General features: G+C 39.9%; 1 protein-coding gene and 1 non-coding gene across 2 annotated transcripts in view; both read right to left on the bottom strand.

The window, feature by feature from the left end:
- Nucleotides 1-9822: 9822 nt before the first annotated feature.
- The window catches only part of INO80D (INO80 complex subunit D), a 51984-nt gene continuing 34255 nt past the window's right edge, over nt 9823-27551 (bottom strand). Inside the window, exons 5-10 of the mRNA XM_034786063.1 lie at nt 24106-24330; nt 22028-22137; nt 19242-19375; nt 17676-17893; nt 16948-17105; nt 9823-15681 (exon numbers count right to left, since the gene is read on the bottom strand). Of these exons, the coding sequence (XP_034641954.1) occupies nt 14513-15681; nt 16948-17105; nt 17676-17893; nt 19242-19375; nt 22028-22137; nt 24106-24330 (2014 nt within the window). The 3' untranslated portion in view covers nt 9823-14512. The remainder of the gene's footprint in view (nt 15682-16947; nt 17106-17675; nt 17894-19241; nt 19376-22027; nt 22138-24105; nt 24331-27551) is intronic.
- On the bottom strand, nt 23289-23409 carry LOC117885299. The gene has a single exon (XR_004647770.1). It is a non-coding gene; the product is annotated as a small nucleolar RNA SNORA57 (small nucleolar RNA).

The raw sequence follows: 27551 nt of genomic DNA on the forward strand, positions 1-27551 counted from the left end.
TGACTGGTGTTTGCACACCGCACTAACATGTAGTTTACTCCTTCCAGGAAGCCAAGATGTTAAAGTGTGAACCAGTATCCTCCTCAATTGTGCAATATGACAATACAGTGCATAAGTGTTAACATACAGGCTGTATCACTCATCATTAATCAGGCTAACTCTTGGATTGCATTACAATCAGACACCAAGAAAAGCAGCTGTAATTATGCTCTGTAGAACGCTTCAGGCACAGTTTATTTAAAAAAAAAAAAAGTCAAAAAGTACTGACAGTAATCTCTACTCAGTTATTATTCTGACCATCAGTGCTATATTACTATAAAGATGTTTTATGGAAGACGGGAGATGAGAGTGTTTAGGGCATTAATGCTTTTCACCTGCAAGTCACAAATTCAAGTCCAGTCAGTCAGCAATAACCGGTATCAATCAGCTAGAAGAATGTGCTATATGCTCAGGAATAAGAAAGGGAAGACTAGGAAAAGGCATTACAGGAATAAAAATACTTACCCGATAGAGAGGGAGATACAGCCAATAGCAGTGAAGTGTCCACTGTATAGCTGCAGCAGCTCTGCTCTGCCAAATTTAAAGTTGGGATGAAAGCTCTCACAAGAGGGCTAATTCTGCTCTAGGGAGTTAGTGGGGGCCAGTCCGTCCCAAAGGAGGGTGCAGCTTCTGTTTGTTGTCCACCACTGTATTTCACACCATCTGATGGCTACTCAATGACCTATCTCTGAAACAATCTGGGACCCAGTAGCCCTCATCCTACTGCAGAGCTCTCTACATCAAGAGTGGAAGAAAATGTCAATTAGTGATTCACATAATTACAATAGAAACCCCTTTGCTTGGCCTCCTCTAGCACCTATGCGTAGAAATCTAAAGTAACCCAATCATGAGTGGCACTTCTGAAGAATTACCCCAAATCAGGAGTAACCAACTTGTGTGGTTAAGCCTACTGTAACACAATTTTTAAAATTATATATAATGGAAGGCACTCTAGTATGTAAAAATCTAGTTCTATTCCATACAACCTCAGATTGTACTTCAAATTAGGTCTCAGTTAAAAGAATCTTAAAAAAAAAAAAAAAATCAATTTTCTGGGATCACTGCTCTGGAGTTGGACAATCCTGAAACTGGAATCTGGAGTATGTCCTAAGGTCCCAATTCTTATCTTTGAACTAAGAGTAACTCCACTGAAATCAATGGAATTACAAATCAGCATAAAACTAGTGAGAGCAGAATAGATCCTAGATCTGTACCTACACGGGATACATAGAAGTACAGTCATTCATCTATAGGAAAATGATCTATACTTAAGATTTTTATGGCCCAGGCAATATTCATACACCTTGTATTCTGCAAAATAAAAATAGTACGAATAATCTCCATGAATTCACCAGTAATACCTTTGGAGGGGATTTTGCTATAGTAAACAAGGCTACTTCACAGCAAGATTTATTAATACATCCAAAAGAAAGAAAGAAAATCATTTTGTCACACTATATACAGATAATACATACAGTGTTTTATACACATATTACATCAGTTTTTACACAAGAAAAATATACATAAAAATGTAAACTTTTGTATACAAAAACCCTTAAACAAATTAAACAAGGACCAGATAACAAAAGGAGACCAATCTATTATCATTTCATTGATTTTTTTAAAATGGTAATACAGTACATTCATTGAGAAGAATGAGGAACATGTGAGCTAACTCTTCCTATTTAAAGGGAAAGTACAAACACCAACCTGGCTACCCACCCCTGGAATGCTGTCCTCAAGTGCTCCAGCACTTAAAAGCATTAGTGTACGTTTCTATTGATGCTGGGGACTGTATGTGAAATGACTATTCTTCTCAAGCATCCCCATCCACCACATTCTTTAAAAGCAATGTATCTGCAGAAGCAAACTGGACTGGGCTTTTTTTGCATATTAGCTAGTCTTCTAGCTAATATCACGATAGAGGATACAGCAGTGCAAGTTTGTATGTTCCCTTTAAGCAGTTAATGTATTTAATTGTAGGTTATTTCCCCCCCCCAATGTATGGCATGTTAAACACATTTGTGTGTCGGGGGTGTGAACAGTCAGAGGGGTGTAGAGACTGCTAGACCTTGCTACCATGCAGTTATTTCAAAATCGGTTACGTTTACAAGTTGTGATTCACTGGCTTCAGAATGCACTGCCTCACCTTCGCCTTCCCACTGCAACTTGTTTACATTTTAAACTTTAGTGACCAAACAATTGCTATGAGACTCTTTGTCACAAGGCTGTTTCTGATATCAAGCTGCAATCAGACGACCTTTTAAAATGACACAAACATCAACTTCTTTAGGACAGCCAGAAGCATTTCAACATTTCATATTGTCCATTTGCCGCCTTCTTTTCCAGTAAATTTAGATAAAGATATTTACTGCTAATTGTTCAAACAATATTTTACTTGTGTCCTTCATTTCTCCCCTACCTGTCCACAGACATACTGTTTGGAGATGGGGAAAAAAAGTACATGATGGTGAAGAAACAGCTGCAGAAATTCTTTGAAAAACATAGTTCCTTCCTGCTGAAGGCCTTTCATATTAAATAAATTAAAAGCTTGATTCCAGGCATCTTCATGAGAAATTCACTCTACATGGAATGAAAAGAGTAACAGAATAATAATGAGCTGACAAGGTGGGTGAGGTAATATCTTTTATTGGACCAACTTCTGTTAGTGAGGACAAGCTTTTGAGCTTACAGTTCCTTCAGGTTTGGGAAATGTACTCAGAGTATCACAGCTAAATAAAAGGTGGAACAGGTTGTTTAGCATAAGTAGTTAACACATATTCTAAGGGACCATTCAAGGTGAAGTGGCCCACTAACACCTTTCCATGAAAGCTGAAGGGCGGTGTTAGTTGATTATAGGTTATTGTAAATCTATAAATGCCATAACTCCAATGTCTCTATTCAGTCCATGATTTTTAGTGTCTAGCACAGTTATGAATTTAAACTCCCAGACTCATCTTGTGCAGGTTTCCTTTGAGGAGGAGTACTGAGAGGTGAGATATGCAGTGATCACTTTTTTTTCCCCACAAAGTGTTCACCCACAGGTAATATGATGTTTTTGTCTTTATTTTTCTGTGTGAGTTCATTCAAGAGGATAGTGATTGTCTCATTTCACCTACATAGATGTTATTGGGGCATTAAACGAGACAATCACTATGCTCTTGAATGAACTCACACACAAAACTGATAAAAGACAAAAACACTATCACTTGTTAGCAGAAACTTTTCACAAAGCGCTCTCTATATCTGATCTCTCAGTCTTCATCCTCCAATGAAACCTGTACAACACCTTCAAATGATGAGCCTGGAAGCTTAAATACATAATTTTTCTAGACAATAAAAATCATGGACTGAATAGAGCACTAGATTTGTGGCTTATTACTACAATATATAACCCACTAACTTCCCCCTCCTTCTTCTCCTCCCTTCCCCGCCCCCCATGACTGGAGGGGTTTTAATAGGCCACTTCACCTTGAAGGGCCCCTTGAAATATGAAACTACTTAGGCTAAACTCTCTGTTCCACCTTGTATTCAGCGGTGACACTCTGAGTAAGTTTCCTAGAAGAAGAGTTTTGCGTAAACTCAAAAGTTGTTTCTCTCACCAACAGAAGTTGCTCCAATAAAGGATATTACCTCACCCATCTTGTCTCTCTAATATCCTGGGACCAATACAGCTACAACACTGGATATAATAATGAATTGACATTTTTCCTGCAAAGATGAGAGAATCTTAAAGCCTCCTTAGTGAAATTAATATTATTGAACGTATGAGGCAAACAATGCAAAAATATTTGTGTTGAGAAAGTCTGGAGGAGGAACATTTCAAGGAAAATGTGAATCTTTAGTCGTTTAGTTGAACAGAAAGAAAAAAACCCTAATTACCGTATGCCTTGGCTTCAGAAAAACCAAAAAGAAAAACCATAAAAACTAGTGACTTAGTTTTTTTTTTTTTTTTTTTTTTACAACAACCTCCTTCTAGTTAAAAGACTATTCAAATGACTTTGGATAATTAAGAGTCTCCTTTTTAAATAAAATTTTGATGATTATTTTCCGTTCATTATATATAAATGCAGTTTCAGTGAAAGTATTCCATAAGGGACAGCATTTTGCTAAAGGTAAAAAAAAATTGGCAACCAAAATTCACACATATACATGTGTATATGCAGTATATCTACACTCTATATACATGTTTAATACACATATGCATGAGTATATATCAGGAACCTACGAATGTGTTCTCCACGTTTATGTAAATTGAAATACTGTGTGTAATATATGTGTGTATATATATATATATATATACACACACACACACACACACACACACACTCAGCACACAGATATACCCACACACACGCCCCAACATATGTATTACAGAAGTCTTCATGTGAAAGCGCAGATGGAACATTACCATAAGGTTACATTTTCCTACGGAATTGCCTGTAATACAAAATTCCATAGCTGAATTGTGACAAAATAAATATTAAAAATATTGAAAGCAATAAGATTTGAAAACAGAATTGGAAAAACTAAAATACTGGTTAGCCAGGAGCAGACTTTTAACTGTCACTTTCTGTTAAAAGGTTACTGAATCCAGATTTAGCTTTAAAAGGTGAACTAAAATACTGTTTTAAAACAAGAAATACAAAAAACTCATTGAAAAAGCCAAATCATTTAATACATGAGTAGACTGAAGATATTAATTCAAATATCCTAAAAGGTAACTGTGATTTATTTTTTGAAGTCTCTAAGGTTGAATTTAGAGATCCGCATTTCTCGAGACATTTGATGAAATCACCAATGCCTAGAACAAAGCTGCATTCTCAGCATTGCTTTAAGCATCTGTGGATTCAGAACGTAGAACTCTCCTTTTGTCAGGAAAGTAAAAGGGAGGCTTGATTTTTCACTATTTTGTATTACAATTCTGAATTTTTAACTCAACATGCATTTGACTTAACATTCTTTGACACTGAACAGCTTTGTATATCGTTTTCAAACAGTATTTCAGTTCACATCGCAAAAGAAAATGACTACAGTCACATTGAAATTCAGCTGTCACTGCAGTCAATCAGAATCTTTCTATTGAGTACAATGAGAGCTGGATCAGGCTCTAAAGCGGACTGCTGATGGAAGTTTGATTTTGAAACGCTGGGGTAGGAGATTAGTTGGGATGAAGGTAATGGTGTAGAGCAGCATAAGAGGTGGGTATTGGAAGAGGCCTCACAAAACATTAATATAGTATAAACATAAGCAAAAATGTACCAGGAAATTCCATTTTGAGGGTTCAGGTAACAAGATCAATAGTTACAACACTGAAGTCATAGCGATTTATGCCATCCAAATTCCTCACTGGAACTAACAACTTCATTTGTGACAGTTGCTTAATTGTTAAACAGGCATTTTGTGGATATTATACATATCTGGATCTCGCTCACACACACATAATACATATTGTGTGTATGAGATATGTATGTACATTTCATGTATGTATATATAGATTTAGATCTGGTGCATTCATATGTATGTACTGTACATCATGAGGGCAATTCCAAGTTCAGCAAAGTGCTACCCAGATCTCATATCTCTCTCTCTCTATACAGGTATACACAAGAGGGCTCTATTCTTCCCCATAAATGCATAAAATTGTTTATGCTGGTAACTCCCATTATGATCAACTAATGGGAGGAAAAGGCCTCAGACAACTTCCACCTCCCTGCCCTTCATTTATAGGTGTCTGTACAAGAATTAGCATCATTTAAAAAAATACATATAAACATATTTGAAAGTCTGGGGATGTAAAAAAAAACAACCTAGTTTAACAACATAAAAAAAGGTCTGGATTTGCAACTATTTTTTAAGGAAAAAAGTTGTCCCCCCCCACCCCCAATTAGAAGTATCTGTAATACTGGAAGCTCTGTTCTAATAAACAGATTTTTAAAGTTTCAGAATTTTCATGATTCAAACTAACAGCAACAGAACATGCATCATTTAGGATTTTACTCTCTCCAGCCTGGATGGTAGAATGATGGATATCAGGATGAGAAGGAGAATAAGTAGGAATGTTTGGGGTTTCCTATGTCTCTCAGGTAAGAACTCCCATACAGATACATCATTTCCCTCTCAAATTATGAATAAATTTAAAATGCTCATAATTCAGTTTAGAATTCACAGCACAAACGAAACTCTCAGGATTGGAAGTAAATTTTGTTTGTATACATTTGTAAGTCCCCAGCAACAAAGTTTTGGTTACAATTAAAATACATAGACCCCTTTAGGAAAACAAATCAGATAACTTTAAAAATGAAACCCTTTAAAGAGAATGGAAACTGGTTCAAAAATCACCCATCTCAATATTTTTTAACCTGAAAACACAAGGACGACTGATTGACAACATATTCCAAGTCAGAGTATGGGAGATTCTGGTATTAACTTGAAAATGGACATTAATTCCTATATCTCACCACCCTAAATATAAATCTTCTCATTTCAAAATTTTCTTTAAGAATACAACTCACCCCCCCTTTTTTAAGGCTGTTTTGGGAGCCTGGGATTTTCGTGACATTTTAACAGGGCTCAATACAATTCAATTAAAAAGAATAAAATCAACATGATATCAGAGTTAGCCTTATAACAGAAGACTATGTAGCAGAGAGAGTTTGGTTATTTTTACAATAGTGAGGACAGAGTAACCCCCTACTAAATAATCACATTTCTACAAGTACATTCCATCACCTCTCAACTACTTTTCTCTTTACAAAAACTATGAGCTACGTACAGTATACACATTCATATCACACATACAACCCCCCTAAAATGCATATTTTTGTGTGTGTATATAATACATACATGCACACAAGCAGTCTAATTCTATTTATAAGTCACAGTGGGAATTCCTTTGTAAGGAAAGGAGGGGGGAAAGTTCCTGAATAAGACACTGTGGATTCTGAGATTTAATGTTCTGTCTTGTCAAATTCCAACTCGCATAACTGGAAACAAATACATAAAAAAAAAAAAAAAAAAAAAAGTTCTTACAAACTTGGTTCACAACTTCCAGCTTCAGTAGTTGGATTTTTAATTTGATCTATTTACCCTGTAACTAAACATCTAACCATTACTGGTACAAACCACAGATAAATTATTGCAGAATGTAGCCAAAAAAAAGAAAAAAAGTTAGAGGAGCAGTAATATAGGGACGGGTTAACAAGAGATCTATGTTTTGTTGATACAGGATACCATTTTATTTTTATATATCTGCAAGGTAGCAAAGAATAGCTGTAGACCTTGACACGGCAAAGATCCAGTGTAAAAAGGTGCTTTACTAGTTTTTGTTTTTCCAAAAAAGCTTGTATATAATTTTATAGCTATTAAAAACACATATGCAACATAATTCATTACACTCAATACAGCTTTAGTATAAAACTTATAATTTATGAGGTGATGTTAATAGCATAAATTAATATACCTTTTCTCTTAAAATCTACAATAAGTATTCTGAAAGCTCATTGGGGGAAGGGTATCTTTAAATAAAAGTTTAAAGCTGAGCGTGATGGAAAAAGATTCTGTATGTTGAATTTGAGATGAGCACCCCGAAAAGAGAAAAAGTCCCTAAGCCAGACACCGTGGACTACAAAACTCAACAAAATTTCTCTTTCTTGCGCTCTTATTTAGATGAAGCTCTACCTTAAATTATTATTTCCTTTTAAAACTATTTACTTTTTATGTTAACTGCCCTTATTTCCACAAGGAATCCCTGAGACATACCCAAAACTGTACAGTGAAAATAATCACTGTCCAGAGAAACTGGTTCAACCCCTTCTAAATAGATGTAGATACTTTGTATGAGAACCAAACTGTCCATCACTTCAGAATGGATCTATTTCCACTGGAATCAATTGTACTTTTTCAGACGCAGGTTAGAGTCATTTCAGGGTAAATCAGTCTACTCCGAAGTATAAGCAATGGGGTAGCAGTCAGCTGCATTGGAGCCATCTGCATCACAGTTAAAGTTTTGCAGGAGAGATTTGGGAGCATTACCTATCTAGAGTTGACGTCAGTGGGGACTGAAGGTGGGAAACATGTTAGTTTTACTAGACCAAGTTCAACATCTGTATCCAATTTACACACATACAATTTGTGTGTGTGTGGTCGTGTGTGTGTTTTGGGGACCAGGGAGGGGAGGGGGAATGAAGAATGCACTTTTCTACACTGAATATATACAGGTTTAAGACTCAAAAGCCTATTTTTTTATCCTATTTGTTTTCAAATTGAATTCTATGAGCTATGGAAGACAAAAAAAAAAGTGCCGACTCAAGACTTCAGGCTACCTAGAAAAAAAGGAAAACTTCCAAATGCCATCTCCAAACTGCAATTCAAAGTCTGTTTCCTTCTTTCATGCTTCCACTACATATCCTTGTTCCAGGATAATTGGAAAACTAGCACATGAAAAACCACAATAAGGTGGGGGGAAAACAAGAGAGGTAACTGAATCATGACACAGCCAACAGAGTTACAGACTTTCTTAGAAAAAACTCCTAAGGATCCAGTCATTTTTCCCATATAGACCCAACCATCAGTGATCACAGAATTGCCTTTTGATATGTGGTTGCAGTTTGCTTTCTTCTGTTAATGAGTAGCTTTTTTCTACCCCAACCTCTGTTAGTTCACACAAACAGTATATTTTACTACTGTTTTTTACCTTCTGATAGAGCCAAAGTCCTTCCTGAACTAATTTTGAAAGACCTGGGTTAAATCCTAATGAATCTGAATTTTGTTTTCCCATTGTCATAATCGTATTTTAGTGGGGTTCTTCTTGAGGGTATTTTATCAACTTTGTTTTTTAGATAAGGCTAATTCCATAAGTTTTTCCAGGTAATTTTCTACTGGCAACTTCCTTTAAAATAAAAGGAACTTATGGGAAGAAAAAGATTCCAAGTAATGTTCCTGGCATACAGAGCTCTCTCTCTCAGTTGCGACTACAGTTATAGTCTCAGCACCTAGCTCACAATGTACTGGTAATGCCATGTGATACCACATGGTATTTTCATTTTACGCCATATTCTGTGAATTCTTACTCAATATTCTATTGCACTGTAGCTCTGGCTTCCAAACTTATATTATGACTTGCAGGAACCTCTCCTAATCCTTTTTTTAAACCATCGGAATATTTGCTCTTTATCAATCATACGGGATTTTAAAGGATTGGCAATTTTTGTGCCGGGGTGGTGGAGGAGTGTGAAAAAAGATGGTGAAGAGAGTGGGAAAGAGGGGATGAAATGTAAGGAGGCAAGAGGAACAGCCCAGATGACTCGTCCGCTCCCAGCCTAAGTCAAAGGGCCTTATGAGAAGGTTCTGAGGGCACAGCAGCTTGAATCTATTCTTTCAGTTAAATATGCTTCCACCAACATGGGGCTTGGAATTCTGGGTCCACATCTGATCTGGGCTATTTCAGTTTGCCTTGGGGCTGCGTTAAAGGCTCCTTCGCTGGCAAGAAGAGAAACAAGCCCTTTGATAAAAGCAACTGCTGAAGAGGAAAATTAAGCTAGACACATCCACCCATCTCAGTGTATGTCTTCACTTGTCTGTCTGCTCACACCCGGTCTACACTAAGGGTAGGTCTACACTTACCTCCGGGTCCGGCAGTAAGCAATCGATCTTCTGGGATCGATTTATCGCGTCTTGTCTAGACACGATAAATTGATCCTGAATCGATCCTGGAAGTGCTCGCCACCGACGCCGGTACTCCAGCTCGGCGAGAGGAGTACGCGGCATCGACGGGGGGAGCTTGCCTGCCGCGTCTGGACCCGCGGTAAGTTCGAACTAAGGTACTTCGAATTCAGCTACGTTATTAACGTAGCTGAATTTGCGTACCTTAGTTCGAAGTGGGGGGTTAGTGTGGACCAGGCCTAACACAGGTGCCCAGACTAGGACGCCTGGGCTAATTTTGAAGTGAAGGCATACTCTCCAAGGACTCATTTTCCTCTTACTTGGTGAACTTAGTTTTCCAACAGGGTAATTCAGCGGTCAGAGAAAGCTTTAACAAACTCAATTCTGTTCTGTGTTCCTGGTGAGACTCTCGCAGCCAGAGCTTGAGCTCTGGTAAATTAGCACAGCTTCAATGAAGCTGATACAGCCATGCTTATTTAAACCAGCTGAGAATCTGCCCTCTCAATGTCTAAATGTTAGGATCATGATCGCCAATGAAAGCAATTCATGAAGTCAGTAATATAGCTTTCAATGAAGCTACTATTTTTTTAAAAGTTAGCTTCCTCTGCCCACTCCCACTGAAGAACAAACACACATTCCTGACAGCAAAAATATTTCTCTTGCATTTGCGCTTGCAATCTCATCTCCAATGTTTGCTGGCAGATTACAAGCTTCTCAAGGAGGGACCCTAGAAATGCTTACCAAATGAGAACCTTAAATTGCTCAAGAAAACAGTCCTTTGTTTCACTAACCTATGACATGAAACTGGAAAGTCCTTCTATTGCATAGTCTGGCACTCAGTAGGTTAAGCAGAACTGCAGTAAGTTATTTTTGAACAAATGTTCATTGTTAAGATGTGCAAATACATAAGGGCAATCAGCAGAGGCAAGGAAACAAACAAACGTCTTGACCAAACGAAAGGTGGATGATATTCAAAGGTGCTTCTCATAATATAGCAATTAGTAGAGCCAATGGACCAGCCTTTCATTTCACCCCTCCTTTCCCATTAAACAGCCAATGGGAGCTGAGTCTGCTTGCACCAGTGTTAAATTTGACTAAAACTGAATGGTCAAGGGAAATTCTCACAATATGGAATATATATATTAAGTGTAACTGCTTTATAAACCAGGCCAGTATCATGCTGTCCCTCATTGGCCTCCATAAACTGTCCAAGCAAAGCTAATCTTTGTCAAGAGTGTAATCTCCGCCAATTCTTAGGCCTCTGTGCTAAAAATCACCTGACATTACTACCCAAACGGACATTATTGCTTCTAAACTTCTCTGTCAAATGCCTTCTAATTCTTTAAAACCCCAAATTTATAGAAAGAACATAATTTTTAGTTACTAAACTAGGTTTATTCTATTCATTTCATGTATAAGTAGCACAGCGGATACTGATCATTTCAACAAATGGATTGGAATTGCTACACTGACTCTTTGGTGAAAGGGTAATTAGTGCTAATTGCTGTATTACAGGAGATGCACCCTTTTCAAGGCAGGATGAATGAGAACCGTATCAATGGCAGCCGTAAGAACCAAGACAAATCCCATATGGAGCAAACGTATTTCCTGGCGGGAGAGAAGCCAAGTGTCTGGCTGCATAACCCCTTGTCCTTGGCTCCACTACTCTTCCCACAACACTATGGTGCTGATCCTGCACTGATCTCTATGCAGGTGAAGTCAGTGGGCTTTGTGTGGGTATAGGGATCCACCTGCGTGGTGCTCACTGCAGATTTAGGACCTAAAATCAGAACCACTTACTAGGATGCAACTTCATTAAATTAGTTATACTTCCATTAGATGAGGTGAACCTGCATCTGGCAACAATCTTGACCATTTCAAAGCTTTGTACTGGAAAGTAGATAGGGATTCCTTTTCTAATGCATGTCAAATAGAAAACTTTTTTAAAGTAGTGCAGTTTTTGCAAACTCAATCTTCTCATGAAAAATGTTATGCAGCCAATGTTTACAAAAAATCCCCCACAGATCCATAAAGCTGAGATCTAAAGGGTGAGACTTCTGAAGTTGCCTTATGGGAATCTGATTTCAAATGGGAATTATGCACCTACATTCTCTTGGGCATCTTGGAAAATCCCAGCCTAAATAAATGATCAGATTAAGAGCCAGATTCTGTTCTGAGTTACATCGGTGTAAATCCATAGTAACTCATCTGGCTAAGAGAATTACTTCATGATTTACACGGCTGTAACTGAGAACAGAAATTGGGCCCAAGCGTTTTCTCTACTGGTAGGTAAGGGGAAGTGATGAACGTGTGGGAAGATGAGAACAGGCTGCTGTTCCATTACAAATTTTGATGAGCACGAGAAATATTTCAATAATCAAAATCCTCAAACTAATCTGTAGAACATACAGTCACATGACATTTAATACTGGCAGATTTAACAATTGATCATTTACCCATTTGGCAAACTAGTTCACCCTTCTTTTTCAATCAATCATCTCAATACACTAAAGAAGGTATATTAACACAATGGAAAATAATGCAAATCAAACATTTGTCTCCTCACAAACATGGGGGAAGAGAAGAGAACAGAATATATAAAGCCCTATCAGCTCTTCCTCATTTCACAATATCAGTGGGCATTCCTCAATCAGTGGGACAATATAGTGAGGTTTTGTTAAGCCTCATTTCAATTTATGACACAATTTGAAAACGTTTAAATCAGTTACAGACAAACTTAGACCACACTTAAGAACACTGGGATTTATTAGAATATTAAGCCCTGTTTTACCAAGTTTGGGAATAAGGATTTCCCAATATCAAAAACCTGAAAATAAATGTTTCCCCCTCCACCCACATATGCTTGTAATTTCAGCAAGGGATGTACCCAAAGGGCTTATTCCTTTATAATTAAAAAAGGACAAAGCTTTTAAAAAGAAGGGAATGGCTATAACTAGTGGGATATACACCCGAGATGGGCTGCACCCAAGAAGTTTGGATCCAGATCTCAATCCCTACCCTCAGAAGTCTGGGAGCAGAGGGTTTGGGCCCCATCATCACTCACATAAACAGAATACATATATTGAGGGAAGATACTTTACTCTCCACATACCAGGGAATAACTGAACTCAGCTGAATAATCCCTTGCTCAAAGAAATTATTAACCCTCATAATGAAACTGCCTTCAACATGAGGAGAGAAAGATTTGCTTTGCTTTTTCATCTTCTCTCATATGCATCTTAGAAGCAAACCAAACAATGGAGACTTTTTATAGCCATCAGGTAGGAATTACTTTCACATAGTGGCTAGTTAGAGCCTTATAAAGTCACAATTTTCTCAAGCACATTCCCTTTTTTGGGACAGGGAGGGAAGGGAGAAGAGGGAGATTAAATGATTCAAGCAAACTCCTTGTGATTTTGTTATTCTCCTTTAGGGAAGAAACAGATATAAGAGGAATCCACTGCCTTTATAAGGAGCTGACATTATGACCAAGGAGACTTAAAACCATTTTCAGCAAACAGGCAATGAAAGCAACAAGGTGTTGTGGATAGAAGGAATTTCCCTATTTTGCTTAAGTAAGTTTGGTTTTGGTTAGTGGTAACCACAAATATGTACCCGCTGGTTCCCACATACATTCAACTTCACATCCAGAGCATCAGTCTCACAAGTGTCTCAAAAACCGTATGGCTCCTGGTACAAAATCACAACTATTATAGAAAGAGTCTCAGCAGCAACAGATAGTTTGAGAAGTTCAGTAATTTTAAAATTACCAAAGGGGCCTGACGTAGATTTGTTTGAATGGGTAACGTACGGATACATACCAATAGAATTCTTCCAGTTTCAGCTACGAAACACCTTCTATGCAGAGTTCTGGACAAAGCCACATTTGAAAAGGCAAATCATCAACACTACAACGCCACAGTAATTCAGCACTGGTGGGAATTTCTGCATGAGTCTTGACTAGACCATTATTTATTCCAATCTTTCCATTTTCTTGTCTTTTCTCCCTGGGCTAACCTTTGAAACAGCAACAACCCTCAGCGCCCTGGGCAAACAGGTAAAACCTATTTGCCCTAGTCATTGCCTCTCTGCTCAATGAACCTAAAATAATGAAAATAAATCAACATTCAGTAGGAACAGTGACCCATTTCGGAAGGGGACACAATTACTGTTGTCTCAGCAGCAGATGACAAGGAACTGCTGCTCCCCCAAACACACACACGCCCACAGAGGAGGTCAAAAGACTATTTTTAAGGAGTAGTCAAATGAATAATTGAACCATGGTCTTGAGTGCTTCGGTGAACCATTACCAAACCCAAGTGTGGAGCCAACTTTCCATGCCCAGATGCTACCTTTTTTATTTATTTTTTTTTAAACCAAGAGACTTTTCCCCCACTATAAAAACTTCCTACGTGACATGCTAATGGGATGGAAAGCACTGATCTGAACCCTAGGAAACAGTAACGTGCATTGGTAATTTGAGGTATCGTCCCATTTCTAGGTCTTACTGCTAAGGTCAACTACATCCAGTAACTGTGCTGTATCCTTAAGGACATTTTTGGGGTATGGTGAACCTGCCAGTAATAAATGAGCACCAGTGCATAAACAGCACATGTGAACACTAGAGCAAGGTTCACGGAGGGGCCACCCTGGTCTGTACGGAAGCAGGAGGTTTATTTTTAACCCCCTCTTTTTAAAAAAACAAAACAAAACAAAACATCCTCTTCCGAGGAAGGGGAGGACAATAAAGAGGGAAAAGAAGATAGAAAACACAGGGTCCCCATCTGCCTGCAAATACAGACCAATCAGCTCAGTCAGAGGTGGTGAAGGGAGCAGATGCATTATTGGTACTCGTAGCTGTGGCACCTGTTACTGTGAAGCCTGTGGGAGGAGCTATGGAACTGTGGCTGGGCTGCAGGTCCTTAGGAATGCCACTGTGGGAGCTCAGCTGATGGCCAAAGGCTGCGCTGAACTGAGGGAGTTGCTGTTTGGGGGAAGTGGAGGCCATTAGTTCAGCAGAGGCAGGACCCATGCCACTAAAACTGGTCTGCGGTAACCCCGGAAGCACACTGGAGCTGTTGGGGGTCACAGTGGCGAAGGCAGGCTGTGTGGTCTCTGAGTGCGAGGTGGTAGGTGGTGTGGACAGGGAGGTGGAAAGAAGGTGTCCATCGGCACCAAGAAGGTTGCTAAACGGAGAGGGGTCGCCAAGATTGACAGGGAGATTTCCCCAGTGAGTTCTGGGGTTCACCACCCCGCTAAGTGGCACCTCCAGCTGCGGTGGGAGCAAGTGCTGTGCCATAATGGGCATCTCTGCTGAGAAGGTAGCTGCCAAGTTATCACCAGAATAGGATGTGGCATGGGGGGATGTGATATGGTCGCTGTAGGGAGACGGCACATGCTCACTATCGTAATGGCTTCCATGGGGTGAGGAGTGCGAATGGTCACTGCTGTATTGCTGTCGTGAGGTGATTAGGTCATCTGCCTTGCTCAGCAGCTGGGCAGAGTGTGGCCTCTGGGAGGCATGGCTGCCATCATGAAGTCCATGAAACTGTCCTGGGAAGGCTCTCTCCCCAAGTCCACTCTGGCTTATCAGAGTGGCAGAAGTAAGGCCGACGTTGGCTGGGGCAGAGAATTGCCCCTGGATCTGCCCTGCCAGGGGCGTAGGTGGGTTAGACAAGGTAGCAGAACGGAGCAAGTTCTCATCCAGCTCCAGACTGGAGAAATTATCATGTACTATACGCCCATTCAACAGCTCCCCCAGGTCCGTGTTAACCTCTCTGCTCAAGGACTGCATTCCTGGAGCTCCAGCACCTGTGGTGAACACCCCTATCCCTCTATCTGATAGCTCCTGAACTGGCACACCGTCTGTTTGTGTAAGTACTCCAATGGTACTCAGGCACTCAAGAGAAGTTACAGCCTGCAGAGCCCGTTCCAGTTCCTCCGCCTCTTCGGTAGTAGGAAGGAGGTCTCCATTTTTACCTACAGAAACAGGAACAACAGAAGTTAGTTTACTTTTCAGAGATACTCCTCACACTGTGGCCCTAGGAATACAGCTATCCAAAAAGTTTAATAGGATTTCTACCAGAAAATTATAACAAACATGTGGCTCTTTTACGGTTAAAGTGTGGCTCACAGAGCCCCCCGCACCCTCCCGTTCTCCACCTACTAGACTGGAGTGGGGGAAGCTCGGGGCTTCTGCAAGGAGGTGGGTTGGTGGAGCTATGGGCTTCTGCCCAGTGGGGAGGGAATCCAGAGGCTTCAGCCCTGCGGGAGGTCCCTGCCAGGGCTCGGGGCTTTCAGCCCCGCTCAAGCTGAAGCCCTGAGGACTGGCAGGCACCTCTCGTAGGGCTTAGTCCCACTACCCTGCCGCGGGGCAGAAGCCCCAAGCAAGCGCACTCGGCTCTCAAACTTCTGAAGATTATCGTATGTGGCTCGGAGGATCAGTAAGTTTGGGCACCCCTGCTATAAAAGCTTAAATATCTTTTCAAAGTGTAATGCCACATAGTACTAAGATCAGTCTACAAAGTCCATTTTACTTATTATGTTATAACAACTACTTAAAAATGTGGATGGTGTTCTAAAAGACATGTTCTACGAATTAATTCAGGGAAGTTCTATGGCCTGTGTCATACAGGAGGCCAGACTGTCTGAACATAATGGTCCCTTCTAACCTTGGATTCCATGAATAACCTAAATTTTATTAACAGGATTAAAATGCCAAATTCTGATATCATGTCAGCTCAGAAAAGTGACAAAAAGCACAGCAAGAGGTTTCCAAAACTCCTGGTGGATCTATTCCGAGCCTTTTCCCACTGTTAGTGGGCACTGAAGTCAAACGCACAAAAATTCAGGTGTATTTCAGCTCACGAGCAAGTTTCACAGGTATTTTTTTAATTTCTGGTTTTCCTTTGATAAAAAGACAGATGTTGATAAAATAGGGCTGTAATCCTAGTCACAGAATGATCTTTTACTGAGAATTTGGTTGATGGCAATTGTCAGTGACATGCAGAAGAGCACAAAATCAATGATTAAAATGTTAAAATCAATCAGGACTTCCGTAGCACTAAGTATACAAACAAGCAAGTTCTAAAACATGCTCTTTTTAGAGGTCATGTATAAGCAGTAGATGAATGTGCCCTCTTTGTCTAATAGTTCAATTCCCTGCAAGAAAGCGGGTGAACCCTCAAACGCACATTTTAGACTGTTCATTTCCTCACCTCACTATAAATTAAAACAAAAATGTACCTTCAAAGAAATCAAAATCTTGCAAGTCATCAGGCAGCCGTGGTAGGACATCAGAAAAGTCCTCCTGATTCAATTCCAAGTCATGTGGAATGTCTGTGATTTCATTGGCGATGTCATCGGGCAGCTCATCTGTACTCAACTCCGGCGTGGAGGGGCTCCTGGAGAGACAGTGCTGTCAACTACACTCTTAAATCCTGATTTTTCACTACTGCAGCATACTTTACAGAGGGTCTGTTTCAGTCTCTGCTCTCGCCCCCTGCCCTTTTTATGTTTTAAAATCAACAAGTGGAAAGAATGCCTTTTAGACAAGTTTCATTAAAAAAACTCTTCAATTTGTTCTACTAATGACACTTATAAGTTGTGCATCGGCAACAAAACATTTTATCCATTTAGCTGAACCTTTGTTGAGATCTGAAATTAACATTTTCCAATTCTTCCTTTCAGCAATGACAGAGATACAAGACACTTGAAGATGTTCATTTCAGTTCAAAAACCTAACAAATTTAGAAGGTCAAAATATTAAGTGGTAGGGAAAAGAAAAAGGAAAGTTCGCCCTTCCTCGTCCAGATTTAGCAGACCTAATTAAGCCCATCAAATTGGAGCCGAGGTGTGTCTAGCTTTCATTTAGCCACACTCTGAACAATGTACTGACTCCGCTGCCTTTTCCTATATTGAATTTTTTATTTAAAAAGCTAAAACAAATCAAATGAGCCGCTGCTGGCACTGACCGTATGTGGGAGATCTCCACTGGCAGTGAGATGCTGGTGGGCATGCTGAGGTTCCCTTGGGGCACTGCAGGAGGAATAGGTTTCTGGGGCCTACGTGGTCCCCTCCTTCTTTTCTTCTTGTGTTTTTTGGTAAGTGCAGGTGGCTTCGTTTTTTTCCTGGGTTTCCTCTGCTGCTGGTGCTGAACTTTACGGGAGCTGTCCCCTCTCAAGAAATTATCCTTTGGGAGAAAGAATGAAGGAAGAAGGGACACATTAGGATCCAATTCAACTTTCTTTTCTTGCCATTCCCAAACATTGAGACATAAAGTGAGTGAAGAGAGGATCTTTCTAACTGCCAGCCTGCAAATCCAAGCATGGATATGAAAAGCCAAGTTACTTCCTTTCCTCCTCCTGCATCATCACTGAGAACAACGAGCATGTACGTTACACCGATGCAACCTCTCTGGAGGCAAATGAGGTTGCACAGGTTTCATCGAGGGCACAATCTGGGCTGTTTATTACTGGTAATAATAAGTGAGAAAGAACAAACCCAGCTTAATTCTCTGATCGGGTTTGCAGAGCTGGCAGTCAGAAAAAAATCCCACACTATTTGCATCACCAAGGTACAGCAAATATGGAAGCCCACAGTGTCATTTTCAATGACTGTGTCGGAGTAGAACCACAGTTTAATGCACATAAACTCCAACGTAAAAGATTTGGAACACCCCAGGTAAGTATTAAAAGAATGAACAATATTGGGGTGACCTAGTGGCAAGGATTTGTGCACCCAGGTGTAAACCAGAGTTCTAGTCACGTTCCCATTGCTGTAAAGAGACGAGAGCACTGAAGAGACATAGTAAGTGCTGTAGGACTGAGAATTGGCAGGGGACGCAGGTGCACAGCTGCGGGGCCTTGTACTCCTGAAGAGCAACCCACTGGCCAATTACAAAATGAGCACCATTTTATAGGCTCTGAAGCAAGTTGGATTCAGTCTTCGATTTTGATTATGATGGTTGTAACACAGGGCTTTGATGTGCCAAGCAAAGGAAAAAATGGGGGACAATCTTCAGGCCTCTGATAGGGACACTGAGGATTTACCTGGAGAGAGAGAAAAACAACAACCTGGATTAAAATGTTAAGGGTCTGCGTTACACCAATAAAACACAAAGGGAACCTCAGAGTTAAAGGTGACCCAAAAATATTTTTGAAAAAAATGAAATGACACAGGCTAAATGGCAGCTGGCACATAAATTAACCAAAAAATGCTGCTTTTGGGGGAGGTAGAGATCAGAAAAATCGAGGCTATTGTCTCACGTTCCACTGGTTCGCAGTCTGTTATAATGCTCCATAATACACCATGCTGCAGGGTCACAGTGACTGCGATACCACAGTCATAGGCAACCTTAGATATTGTAGCCTGAAACCCTCTCACTAGGTTTTACTATACTATGATTTTATGGAAAGGTCAGGTCAATTTCCATTTTTGGGGGGGAAAATAGCATAGCAGTTGATAAACCCAGACCAGATAAATAGAACTCCTGATGACCCCAATTTGTGGGAATAGATACAGCTGCGGTTTATACTTACCATTTTTTTGGCATGTTCTTCACACAGAGGTGTCTGATGTGTAATGTCAAAAACTGGCACGGAACACTGCTGCCCATCTGCAAACTTGGCTGTGCAACTTGAGAAGAGCTGCTGAGAATGGTTCAATAGGATATCTATGCGTTTCTGGGTCAGGAGCAACACACCAGACGGTGATGGAGAAATGCCAATATGATAAAAAACAAAGCCTTGAATTCTACCAGTCCATCCAGATGTTTATTTTTAATGAGTATCTTAACTTTGTTATTTAAGTTGAAAGCTAGGTACGGCTCAAACCCAACTTTTCAAGTAACAAATTGCATTAATCCAGACTGCTAAGGATTTTATCATTTGTTATGAAGGGTTCATTGATGCAGGAATTTTGCTAATGAGTTCTTAGAAAGAAGAAGAAAAAAAAAAAAAAGTATTTTTCTTGGAGACTCAATCAATACTATCAGTTTGGACTATTTCCTACTGACTGTCTCTATTAAAACATTAAAAAGAGAATTTGTTAATTTCATCCTTTAAGCTAAATTTTTGGTATTTACCTTTCTTTCTCGAGAACACAAAAAGTTTTAAGATCCTTCCTGTTCCTCTGAAAGCAGATATGTAATCAGACTGAAAAGGTCAAATACATCTAAACTGAAACTTGTGTTTTCAGACGTTCCTGTAAGTCAAATATGTATTTCACAGCGGGGTTTTTTTTTCTTTCAAATAACGTTAGCAGCTTTCCTTCTGCCCAGAGTAGTTCATAGTCAAACTGCTGCTAGAATCACGGGGCTGGAAGGGACCTTGAGAGGTCATCAAGTCCAGCCCCCTGAGCTGAAGCAGGACCAAATAAACCTGACAGGTGTTTGTCCAACCTTGTCTTAAAAACCTCCAACGATGGAGATTCCACCGCTTCCCTTGGAAGCTTATTCCATAACTTAACTACCCTGATTGAATAAAAAAATATAATATAGAATAACAAAGGAAAAAGGGAAAACCTAAGGATGGATAAGGCAGGAAACAAGTATCTGAAATGGTGGAAAGAGACTATTTTCATTCTGGGGGAGAGGAGTGAAGGGGAGAGAAAAGCAAAATCAAAACATTCTCTATACTGGACTTGACGCATTGCAGAATAATATTTTTGTGGGAATGGAGAGGGTGTGTGTGTGTGTGTGTGTGTGTGTGTGTGTGTGTGTGTGTGTGTGTGTCTTTTGAAAATCTGACCCCATGTATCTAAGCCTTGTAACTGCCCCACATTTAGGCTCCTGTTCACAGAAATCTGTATGTTTAAGATATAAAATTAGAAACCAGCATTGTATTTTCCAGCCATTGCAAGGACAAGCAACAACATGTCCCACAGAGATGCACTATGTTGGTGGAGGCCAAAGTGCACCATCCAATACCCACCCACATCTGCCTTATTAGCTGAACTTTGCACGGCCACACAAAACCCTCAGCTCCTTTCAGATACAGACAAAGACGCAGCATGGGACGTAACTGCCCGCAGACAGTAAGTTACAAAAGCCAATTAGCTCATCATGCACAAGCCTCAAAGCCCTTTACAATGTATTGCCACCCTCATTTTACAGACAGGGAAGATAAGGTATAGAGAAGCAAAGTGACTTGCTCAAAGTCAAACAGCAGGCCGACAGGCCCATGGAGATCTGGAAGCTGAACCCAGATCTGTCCAGTGTGCCTTCCACTGGACCATGGAGCCCACGTTGGATAAGACTGTCAGTGGCCACTGATAGCTTTTGATTTCAACTGACATTAATGTATCTTAAAAATGTATATTAAGAGCCTAAACGGGCAAGGAATAGTCTGTGATTTCCCCCTCTCAGAGGAACTGGTTTTAAAAGCTTTTTATGGTAACTCAGTTTTACACCCAGCACTTTAAGAGACTTTGCTTTTGTCCCGTCCATTTAGATCTTTTCTACCCTTTGCGTTCATTCCCCCACCCTCATCATTTTGCAGCATTGCTTCAGTTCCTAAGGTGGCTGTGAATTCACAGCTATAGTTTTGTGGGGAGGAGGAGAGGGAAGAAAGCTGCGAGAAGATGCAAGTGGGTCTTGTCAGGTAAGAAAGAGTACTTAAAATAAATCATAAAAAATTCATGATAATAATCAGCCTCTTTAGCCTCCAGGTTCAGATATGGAAGCTGGTTTTGACTCTTACAAGGTTCCCCCAGACACACACTTTTTGAGGAGAATGCTACACCTCCGCAGATCACATTTCTTTAAGGTTTTCCAGAAATCCCATGTATTCACGTACAGGTTTTTCCTCACCCAGAACTATGTCCTAGGTACTTCTCATTCTTCCCCCGCACAGCCTCATTTAGCAATGCAGGCTATTAGAACCTTCACCATTCATTCACTCTAGGCGACTACTTTACTCCACAGTATTCCTAGTTTCTGCATACACAGCTGAATCCTGTAAGACCATCCAGACATTCTATGGAAAGCTACAATCAACTGCACAAGAGCAGTGCAGAGCACATCCTCCCATCAAAGAATGAGATCATCTATAAAGCTGCTGGTAGGCACCAGGCTGAGCTCAGGAGGAGTGTAACCGTGTAACTATGACAGATACCAGTAACTTGAACTATGGGTCTTGCTTATTGTGAATAGATCACCTCCCACTACCCTAAATACCTGTGAGCAGACAGACACAAAGCCAAAACGGTTCAGGAGACATTTGCAAATAAGTATTTCTGATACAAAATTAGCTGTCACTCTAAAGAATGAAACTTTATCAATGGTGTTTCCTTCCTCAATGAGCATAGAGGGGAGGTAAGAGGATACGTTGAAAACAATGCCTGGTGAATGGAAGGGCCTTGTTAGTGCACTGTTCACCCTTCACAGTTCCACAACATGTTGTTGGTTCTGCATCTCTCTGCTTGGCTTGGCTTGTGCTGAAACAAAAATACATTACAACATGGAGTTTAAAAAAAATTAATTAAAAAATCCACTGCCAGCAGATATCCTGGCATAACAGTAACACTAAACATAGCAAAGTGAACCATGACACTCTGGATACACCTGTGTGGTTTACAGTTCACATCTGTGTAGTTATTTACTCTCTTGAGCTGGATACAGGACAGATGTAAACAAGGGGCAAGGGTGACATCCGTGTAACAGCATTACAGAATGAGACAAGCAAGACTTCATCACAACTGTTGTTTGTTTACAGCATCTGACACAACAAGGCCCTGAACCTGATCAGAGACTCCAGGCACACAATGTAAATATTAAATGATAGAACCCAGAGTTGCATTCTCACTGAAATTCACCTCACATGCAGAAGGCTTGCACAAGGCCTAGGCAATGCAGAAGTCCTACGTAAGACCTCAAAATAGGACTGGCCCTTTGCATGGGGTGAATTTCACTTGTATGCATATTATTCTCGACACTGATTGAAGGTTCTTTGCAGACATTCCGGCTATTACCCTTAGGACTTCATCAACTGTTTTAAACTAGATCACAAGGCTGGGCAAAATAATTTTAGTAAATATTATCATCCCCTATGGCCAACATGAAATATTTGGAGTTGCAAACTCAATTCAGTTCCTACATTTTATGAAATTGGAGCAGTGACTACAGCGCTCTATTATTTTGCTAGACTACCCCCGATTTAATTTTTCATTCACTTCTAATTACACAACTAATCTATGTGCTACAGAGTAGACTTTACTTAGGTTACCAAATAATCTGACCAAATTGCATTGCATTAGCCTAATAATTCTGGCAAGGTTTATAACGTAGTTTAAGTTTGAACACATTTATTTATGTATTTATTTTTAAAAGTTCAATTAGAAATCATTTAATAAAACGGAGGTTCTGAGCTATCCTTACAAAATGGGAGCCTTTTCTTCCAGCCTCAATATATCCCTCACCATAAAGCGGAGTCCTTAGTCCTTCTTTATCCCCCAGAGGAGCTAAGAGAACCCCCATGCAGAGTGCTCTGTGTGAAGAGGGTAGATGCTGCTTTAAGCCTACTCCTGCCACCTGCCTCTCCCCCCCACCCCCCTCCCACACACACTTCTCTTCAGAGTCCCCCAGAGCCACATGCCTTGGTGAGTGAGGATAGAACCAGAAGGGGGAAGCTGCTGATACCTAAGACATAACACCAGGATTTGCACAAATATTCTATACAAAGCAACTCCATGCAAGACAAGAACTGGAGGGATGTTGACATTATCTAAAAGGAAATCCCACAGAAAGTAACCTTAAGAGTTGTTAGAGGATATTTGTTTCACTATTGAATCTCATTCAATGTTAGATTGAGTCAAATCTAATCAATTAGGAGAGCTTCTGATGATATGCTAGAAAGAGGTAAAGGGAACACAGACTTTTTTTTTTTTTTTTTTTTTAAAAAGAGTCTGAACTGTTGAGGGAATCTGCAGAGCAGACCATAAGTTTCTGTAAAGCATTTAACTAAAAACCCAAGACATGTGGGTGGGTGATCAGTTACAATGACAGAATCAGTAACAAATCAGAAGCTAAAATACTCCGGGTGAAATCCTGACCCTAATGAAGTCAATTAGAATTTTGCCGTTGACTTCACTGGGACCGTGATTTTATCCCAAGGAATTAAAATCATGGGCGTGTGTTGCTGAACAAATGATCCATCTTCTACGCTGCACAGCTAAAAAATGCCTAACCTTTTAAGAAATAAACCGTGCTTTAATTTACTCTACTCTACAGATAAGATTAGTAATGACAGGATAATAATGTCACTATTATTTTGCCTTCCACGTACAGGATCCATGTGGATATTAGGTTGGAAGTTCAACATTTCAACTTAGCCTGCTTGTTTCACTACTGATTCTCACCCAGCCTTGCCTAGGACTGCAGGCAGGTTGGAGTGTATGAGCTCTAACCTGGTCCAAGTGCATGTAGCTCTTCGGAGTTCCTGTATCAGTTGCCCAGCACATTCCGGCTCTCTGCTGGCCGCATGCAGCAAAGCTTTCCGGAGCGTATGCCGGCATTTCTTCTGACGAGATTCTGCCCGCTCCAGGCGGCAGAGGTGCTTATATTTCTGCTGAAAGTAAGTGCAAAGTTGGGTCACCCTGGAACTCCTGCTATCTGCATCATCATCATCTGACCTGTGAAGAAAACACAAAATAGATGGTCTTTTTCAAAGAGAACTAAATTTATAACTCTCTCAAAATTATTCAACAAGCATCTTTCTTCTAATTCCACACTTAGCTAAAGGCTAAAAATAGCCAGGGATATGTTCCCTAAGAGAAACTCAACCAATTCAAACTGTGGGAATCCTTTTAAATTTTAAAGGTATTTAATCTTCTTGGTATGTCAATATTAGAGATTACATCAATTTATCTTTGAGTCTGACACATCTAAGTGTCTGGAACTTGCTGTTTAAAAGAATATTGTTAACCTTTATTTACTGTAAATGTCTCAGCAAATGAAGTTACAGCCTGATTTAAGCTGCAATTATGGAAAGGAGAAAACACTCAGTTGAAATTGATGGAAGAAAGGTCATGCCAGAGAGAAGCATGGTTGAATTCTAAGAACACGGTACCAGACAGCTGACCTTTCTTCATGGATGATTTTACTGTGTGAACTTTTTTCTCCTATTTCCCCAGAAAGCTGGCTCCAAGTTCTGTTCTAACCTGCCCTGGGTTTACACCAATGAAATTCCAGTGACTTTAATGAAATTACTTCAGCTTTACATTGCTACAAATACGATTAGAATCTGGCCTCTGATATTTACTACCCAAATTGACAGGCACTTATTTTGTTCGCAGTGTTACTGTAGTTGTGTTGGTCCCAGAATATTAGAGAGAAAAGGGGGTGAGGTATTATCTTTTATTGGACCAACTTCTGTTGGTGAAAGAGACAATCTTTCGAGCTTATGGTCTTACGTAGCTCTGGAGTGAAATCCTGGCGTCACTGACTGCAGGGGCAAAACTCCCATTGACTTCAGTCCGGCCAGCATTTCACCCCTGGTGAATCAGAATAACTCCAAAGTCCATGTAGATGCACCCACCTGTATCAGAGATGAATATTCTCCCTTTGTCTTTAGTACATTGGGCAATTTTTTAAGTAGTAAAACTAAGATGCTAATATTAAAGACCATAGATGACTTCCCTGTTATGTGCTATTATGATGAGATACAGTTAAAATCACACACAAAACACACAGTTATGCATTACGTATTTAGTTAGAAAGCAGAGTTTACTACAGGGTAGTGAGAGAGGGATCAAGAAACTGAGTAGAAGCATGAACTGGGAGCACCCAATCAGTCAATCCCCATTTACTCAGGAAGGTTTTTCTCCTTTTATTTTCTTTTTCTAAATGGCAAAGCACACACACACCATAAAAATACCCAAACCTGCCAAACATGCTCAGTAGAAGTAATAAAAATCATCACTGGGACTTTTTAAAATCTAGGATCTCTCATGGTACCAAGCAGTCAGCTTCACCCTGATAACACTCAGCAAAACTAGGTTTATGACCAAGGAGCACTGGAGTGAATTTATTTCAAATAAGACTTTCCCTGTTCAGTCTTCTCTGGAGAAAATAAAACTTGGCAATTTTTGCTAAACTTACCAAACCTAAAGCAAAGAAGTTAAAAACGAAGATACAAAGTGCAGAGCTTGATCAGCAAAATCAAATACATTGAAATCCAAATCTCTGAACAACAAAGCATATTGCAAAACTAGTTAATGACAGCCTGGATGCTGACCATCAACTGCAATATTTATTAAATAAAAGAAGATCCAGAAATGTCAGGGTGGTAGGTGCTCCTCTAAGAGAAGGGGATTCAAAATTTAATTTCTTTCACGGAAAAACTTGTGCCAAACATTCTCAGTTTAGATGTAACAGTTCCTCTCTGTTTGGGAAGGCCTACTTAATACCCATCAGAAAAGCCCATAAAAATCCAGTGAGGAAGCACGATCATAACAGAAATACAAATCTACCTATATATTTTTATGAGAAAAACTGACCAGGTTATACACTTTAACTATTAAATGCAATACATATTATTCTCAAGAAACAGCCATTACAAAAACTTAACCAAATATATCCACTGCTAATTAATAAATGGAAAATATTATCAGTTAATATAATGAACAGTATCCCTTAATACACCACTACCTCGATATAATGTGACCCGATATAACATGAATTCAAATATAATGCGGTAAAGCAGTGCTCCAGGGGGGTGGGGCTGCGCACTCCAATGGATCAAAGCAAGTTCAATATAACGCGGTTTCACCTATAACGCGGTAAGATTTTTTGGCTCTCGAGGACAGCATTATATCGAGGTAGAGGTGTATATTTAGATAATGATTATAACAAAAATAAGAATGCAATGAATGGGTTAAAATGTCAATTTGATCAATATACAGAATTGCATGGCTTTTTAATTATTTTCTCTTTCTTTCTATTTTAAACAACAAGCATGGGGGAGGAAGATGGGTGGGAGTGAGTAGCCTCTCCTTCTATGAGGCAGTCAACACAAAAATATGTAATACACACATATATTTATAAGTGCTTAATATTTATATTACTTAAAATAAAATTATTCGCAACTGAGCATTATCATTAGAGAAAGGAAACAGTCTGCGTTAGAAAGTGAAAGTGGTTTTGAAAAGGTTTTGCTTTCTGATTTGAGTGGCCACCTTTCAGAGAATTTTCAGAGTAACAGCCGTGTTAGTCTGTATCTGCAAAAAGAAGAACAGGAGTACTTGTGGCACCTTAGAGACTAACAAATTTATTAGAGCATAAGCTTTCGTGGACTACAGCCCACTTCTTCGGATGCATATAGAATGGAACATATAATGAGGAGATATATATACACACATACAGAGAGCATAAACAGGTGGGAGTTGTCTTACCAACTCTGAGAGGCCAATTAATTAAGAGGTCCATTTCCTGGACACTACTGTGCTAATAAGCGATGGTCACATCAATACCACCCTATACCGGAAACCTACTGACCGCTACACTTACCTACATGCCTCCAGCTTCCATCCAGGACACACCACACGATCCATTGTCTACAGCCAAGCTCTAAGATATAACCGCATTTGCTCCAATCTCTCGGATAGAGACAAGCACCTACAAGATCTCTATCAAGCATTCTTAAAACTACAATACCCACCTGCTGAAGTGAAAAAACAGATTGACAGAGCCAGACGAGTACCCAGAAGTCACCTCCTAAAAGACAGGCCCAACAAAGAAAATAACAGAACACCACTAGCTGTCACCTTCAGCCCCCAACTAAAACCTCTCCAGCGCATCATCAGAGATCTACAACCTATCCTGAAAGATGATCCTTTACTCTCACAGATCTTGG

This window comes from Trachemys scripta, chromosome 11, assembly GCF_013100865.1.
Source record: "Trachemys scripta elegans isolate TJP31775 chromosome 11, CAS_Tse_1.0, whole genome shotgun sequence".
NCBI lineage: Eukaryota > Metazoa > Chordata > Testudines > Emydidae > Trachemys > Trachemys scripta.